The 5,878-nt window shown below is 44.2% G+C and overlaps 1 protein-coding gene across 1 annotated transcript; it reads left to right on the forward strand. All coding sequences in view use genetic code 11, as the record gives it.

Annotated features, from left to right (window-relative positions):
- Positions 1-2,054: 2,054 nt before the first annotated feature.
- On the forward strand, positions 2,055-3,959 carry EGR_06785 (Delta(14)-sterol reductase; the record flags this gene model as incomplete). The annotated part of the gene is made up of 5 exons (XM_024496034.1): positions 2,055-2,087; positions 2,150-2,394; positions 2,462-2,865; positions 2,905-3,114; positions 3,178-3,959. 5 exons carry the CDS (start codon positions 2,055-2,057, stop codon positions 3,957-3,959), a joined length of 1,674 nt encoding a protein of 557 aa, XP_024349574.1.
- Between the last annotated feature and the right edge of the window lie 1,919 nt (positions 3,960-5,878).

Raw genomic sequence — 5,878 nt, forward strand, 5'->3', positions numbered from 1 at the left:
CCCAGCCGGGTACAAGGAAGCTAACTCAAAGTACAAAAGTTGCGCCTCACCAAAACCGAGGGATAAACCACTATCGTATTACAGTGGGCACCTTACCGCTCTCCGGTTCGCAGGACGTTGAAATCTCAGTCATGAGGTTCGATTCGTACCCCCACCTCCTCTCTGAAAGGAACATTAAAACAGCATAAGTATTACACTATGCTTTAGTTTAACAGTAATGTAGGGATTTATCGTTTGTTATGGTTTCAAAGCGGAGGTCAAAATTTTCCAATCTGTCACGCTGTTGTCCAAAGCTGATAGTTATTTGCGTAAAAGGTTTGCTAAAACACGTATTGCGGGTTCTTTACCTTCCTGACCTATTTAGCTTTGGAGAGATGCACCTTTCCTGGCCAACACCGTTTGCGAGAGGTTTGCTACATTCCGGCGTCGGTAATACATCTTTGTTTTCTGCAAAGTGAGGAAAGCGTTGAGGGGTCGTAGTTTACTGCACGCCTTCTTAAGTACGAGTTTTCTTGCACTGAAATGTGTTGCTGGGCCTCAAGTCTTTTGCAGTGTCAATAATTTAAAGTAGTAGGCAAGAATATTAAATTTAATAACAGCAGAATAATTTAAGGGCAGTCAACATGGCTTGAATGCTGTGACTAAGAGCGGAACTACAATTTGTACACAGTGAGGCGCCAAAACCTAAGTACATAAATGCACAGAAAGGCAAATCATTTTATGAAACTATTTGGTTAAACTGCTTTGCTTCGCAAAATACTTGCCAGATTTTTTCCACCACCCTACCTGTTTAAAATAATTACCTCTGAAACACAAAACGTAGCCTATTTTTAGCATCAGAATAGTTTATGTATGGATTTGATGATTTGTTTCACTGCATGATTAACTGAGCGGGTATTTCATTCTCCTCAGATTTGACTTTCTCTCTGTTTTATGGATTTAAAGCCCCATAAATCCCACCGATGCTAATTTGAACTACGAAATCCCTGTAGCCTTTGCAACTTTTTGTTCATTTTGGCGAAGATATCTGTCGGGACTCTGTAGGCAAAATTGTAAGTAAAGCCTGATAATTCGCGAAAAATTCCGAAACTAAAAAGAAATATTAGAATGAGTTAGGAGGTCTGACCAGCGACATTTGAAATCAAATGGATTATGGAGGATTCCTCTTCATTTTACCCTTGCATAAATCACGCGTTAAAATAGAGTGCTCTTGATAACTAACGCTGCGCCAGGGCGTATGCGGAACCGAATTTGGAAAAGTGAGCATCAGACTCACTGAAGTGTAGCAGAAGAAAGTGCAAAAACTGATTTTGCAAGGAAGGTATAACTTACTTTTATGCATATGCTCTTAACGCATATCTACCGTTGCATGAAGCTCACATTCTGTGAAATCTTGAAATGCCTAAAAAATAAAAGAAAGTGTCATTTGGTTTTTTTAGTAAAAGAGTTTTGAGGCTTCTGCTCCTGATTTCTGCAGACTGTGGTGGTCGACCCGAGACCCGGTAGACGCTATTAATGAATGCGGATGGGCTGCACTTCTTAGTAGTACAATTAACTAAAGCCATTACTGACACATCTCAAGTATTCGTGAGAGCAAAAAATCTTTTGAAGCCAGCGTAAATTACCGGACTGCTAAGGTTAGGAGGTTTAGGATTTTCATGCACACTTTAAGGGAGGTCAACTAGCCCTTCCTGTACGTTATGGATGATAAGCGCACATATTTGTATGGAACAGCAAATAGAGCAAGACTACACACATTTCTCCTTCACTTTTTTAGCTAAGAAATCGAATATGAAGACCAAAACAGCTTAAATGAACATTGTGTGATCACTACACAGTCGATATTCTTTCCTTTTACGAGGGTTTTTCCTTCATTGCGGACGATGGCAAATATACAAAACATTCAAGTAACGTTCGCTTAAATATCTGCTTGCTGATTGTGTCCATGCCTGAAACAGTTTTACTGAATTGGAATAATGTTTTTGGCTGTAGTCCGCGTCCATTGGTCAGGGTGCCATATTGGTCGGGGGAGGGGTGTTGTGTTTGTTTTATAGATGGTCGGTAGGAGGCGAAAGGCGAGGTTGTCTGTGAGTGTTTTTCCCATATTTCTCTCTTCGCTTCTTCTGTACTAATGATCATTGCTTTAAAGCGTTCTCGCAATCCCTATTATACGCGGTCCGCTTCTCGGAGTAGGCCTGGACTCAGAAGGAGAACTTTATCAAAGTCACCTGCCAGGAAGTTCGCTTCTGGTGCCTCCGAATCAGGAGCTTCTGTTGTTGAAACAAAGCTACGAACCCGCACTTTTAGCCCATCACCGAAAGTTGAGAAAGTACGATATGGGAGTCTGCGTCGGCAAAGTGCGAGGACTCAGTCTTCTGTCATTATAATAGATGAGTAAGTGTTTATTTGGCCTCTGATATAGGTGGATTCTGTATTGAGATGGGTTAAATTCTCCGTGCAGGATTGATTTATCTTCTCCGCAGCCCGGACAAGCGTCTAGTAAATTTTGGTGCCTTGCGCATCCCATGACTGATGTTCTGCCGAGGCTCTTTCTCACTATTTTCTCCAGGGGACTAATTGATCTTCTCGCTGCTCTTTTTATACCGCTCTTTGTTTACTGGTGCACTTTTCTGGCTGTCTCTCCAACAAGTGAAAAGACTTTTTCACGAGGCTGTTCTCACCACGGTTGTTCTATCGCCTTTTTCGGAGCTGCACTACCATTGGATTTAGGCTTTATCAACCCATATGTTCTCTTTGGTGTCGCATTTTTTAACAGGATCACCATGCTTCTGAATTGCCTTGTTCCTATTGGGAGGCCACTTATTGTCATTGCTGGTGGACGTCGATGGCAGCACAAGTGCAATGGTAAGACAATTCTGCATGTTGTACCTTACGACTTTATAGGGATTTTGATTGTTGTGCTTTATCTTCTTGCTGTGGCTCTTTACGCTCACAAGGGTGCTGGAGTCGTTAGTATCTCCCAATTAGTTGATTTGCGCAGTTTTTTGCCGTCAGTACTCCTCGGTGCGTGGACTGATGCTCTCGTTTTTGCGACACATGCTTTTCTGAAATCACGCCACATCCGTGCTTCTACTTCATATGGTGGATATTCGGGTGAGTGAATTGTGTGGTGGGGATGTGGAATCGAAGGGTTTCTAGTTTCTTTCTCTTTCATAGGCAACTTCCTTGTGGACTTTTATAATGGTCGTGAGATTCGTCCCATACTTTGTGGACTAGATGTCAAAGTTCTCTCTTGCTACGCATCTTTCATCGGGGGCTTCATTCTTCAATTGGCCTTTGTGATTCATCAGTATCATGAACGTGCGTCCCTCAGTTTCGGTCTCATGACTCTGCTTCTCCTTCACGCCATTGGTATGTTGGACTTCTTTGTCTACGAGCCCACAGTACTTCGCGCTCATGACGTTGTACACCATGGCTGTGGTCTTCGATGGTTTCAAAGCGCACTCCTTGTCTGGCCTTTTTTACAAAGTCTTGGCGTCTTATATTTGGCCCACAATTACTGCATGGTATATCCCTCCTGGGATTCTTTGCCGTACTATGGTCTTCCAGCTTTTGGTGCGTTTCTTTTCGTTGTTGGCCTCTACATTCGTCGACGGGCCACCAACCAGAAGTTCCTCCTCAGCTACAATCCGCAGCGTCACTCATTTGAGGCTGCGAGCGTTTTGAACTCTAGCGGGAGTCGAAGCATTGTGGCAGTTGGTTGGTGGGCCTGTGTTCGTCATCCTGACTACCTAGGAGAAGTTATTTCGTCCCTCGGTTTGGCCGTGACTGCCGGAGTTGGTAGCATCGCTCCGTGGATTGCGCTAGCGTGCGTGTTTTTTGATGTTCTGTTGCGCATTCGCTGGGACGAGGGCGTGGGCTTGAAGATGTATGATAAGACTATGTGGGAGAAGTATGCCTCAGCGGTCCCCTATTGCCTTATACCGCGGCTTTACTAGTTTTATCTGCGCCCAAATGCAGTTTAACTCACATCATTTTATTGTAGACTAATTTACATTTATTGCGAACTCCCTTCTTAATGGATTTGCTTCTAGGTGTTTTTATGTACAATTTTTATCCGTACACTTGCATATATGTATGTATTTGTGCAAAGGTTTCTCCGATGCCTAACTAATAGCTTTGTATATTTGTACTTTATAGTGTGCCGGTTTGTGTTATCTAAAATGAATAAATTTGCTGTTGGTCCTCTCCCTTGTGTGGGGGATCTGTGGCACTAAAACAGTAAAACTCTGGTTTGAGTTTCATACATTCCTGAGTGACAGTAGATACCCTTGGTTTTGGCTCCGATTAGCCCTGTTTCGGTAGCGGGAATGTGCGGTTGATTAGTGCATATGATCGGTGTGATCGTAAAATGATGGGTTGGGAGGATACCCGTATGGACGTTCTCAATTACCGATGTCGTAGACCTTTGTGCTTTCTGAGCAGGGGCTTCGTTTGTGTCCGGTCCTCGTGGCAGTTTTTATCCGCTGAGACTGCTCCAACCTCGAAGGTACGCGGATTGGAACATTCATCGGCGGTAATTTCCGTGTACGGTTGGGCAATTTCCATTATTAAATAGCTTTTTCAGAACTTTTAGAAACCACAGACTCGTTTTTAATGAGCTGGATGATGGGGTTGGACCACTTCTCTGATATGTGGGTATAAAGTGAAAGAGAGCCTTGAGTTTTACCACTGCTGGGATTATAGTGATTGCTAGACATTGTCGAAAAGCAGTTTTGGATGAAGTCGAGCAATGACAGGAGGGTGACGTTTGCCAACCACTATTCGAGTAAACTGTTACCCGTTCTAAAGTTTCACAGGAACCAGTCTCGGCGAATCGTTGAGAATAACGGTCCTGTTGTCACTTCTTTGGGTCGCTTGCATTGCCCGATCTCGATTATTCTGTCCAGTAGACTTGTCTCTTGAATCTCGTTCTATATGATATTCCTCCGGCATTTCTTGACCTGTTCTTGGTTTTATTACGTAGACTTGTCACCACTTTTCTGATGTACTGAAAAGTCTAAAATCCCTGCATCGCAGCCCTCACCTTACCTCGTACCCCCTGGCAGGGAGAGTGGTGCTGTTCCAACTGCGGGCAGGAAATGGATTTGGGGACCTTCTACCATCCACTCCTTTGGAAATTACGTGGATGGTGTCTACCTATCTCTCATCTTGTCCTTCACCACTTACATCGGAATCATGCATTTGTGAACACCTGTGACTGCGGGTAGGTGACCTCACCGGCGTGGGATACGCGCGTGCCATGTGATCACGGGAAGGGGAAGAGGGCGCTTGCTGCGTTCGCGTGTCATCTATGGACAAGATGGAAAGCGTGCGGCCAGGGGTGCGGTCATGAGGCAGACGAACGCATACTTTTAGGAATTTAGCCACGCAATACGTGGACAAGCAAAGGCACCGGAGGTCCAGGTGAGATAGACCGTGTTGAGGCGCGCCTTGATGCGTCTAGTGGCTTCTGCCTTCAACCCCCTCCTACCGTGATTGGATTAAAATCAGGCTACTACGGTTGTAGGAAAATTTAGACTTTTCCAGGCATAAATTCAACCAGTAATGGAGTAACAATTTCTGCCTGACTTATTTAAACGCACGCTCCAGTAATTTCTGGGTTGCTTGCTATAATATTATCAGCAAGTATGAAATTGTACAAAGAAAATGTCACCTGCTGATTTCACAGACGGGTACTTCGCCAATCGATTTTGAAATACAGCTTTTAACTCATCAAAAAGGTCGCGTCACTTAGGGGGGAGGGGAGGGGGCTCGAGTGACCCAATAACTGACACATCCACCAATGCGAAGATTGTTTGTGGTTAACGGTGAGTGCAGGAGCGAACATAAGATTCCCATCTGCCATCTGACGGAT

This window comes from Echinococcus granulosus, assembly GCF_000524195.1.
Source record: "Echinococcus granulosus chromosome Unknown EG_S00063, whole genome shotgun sequence".
NCBI lineage: Eukaryota > Metazoa > Platyhelminthes > Cestoda > Cyclophyllidea > Taeniidae > Echinococcus > Echinococcus granulosus.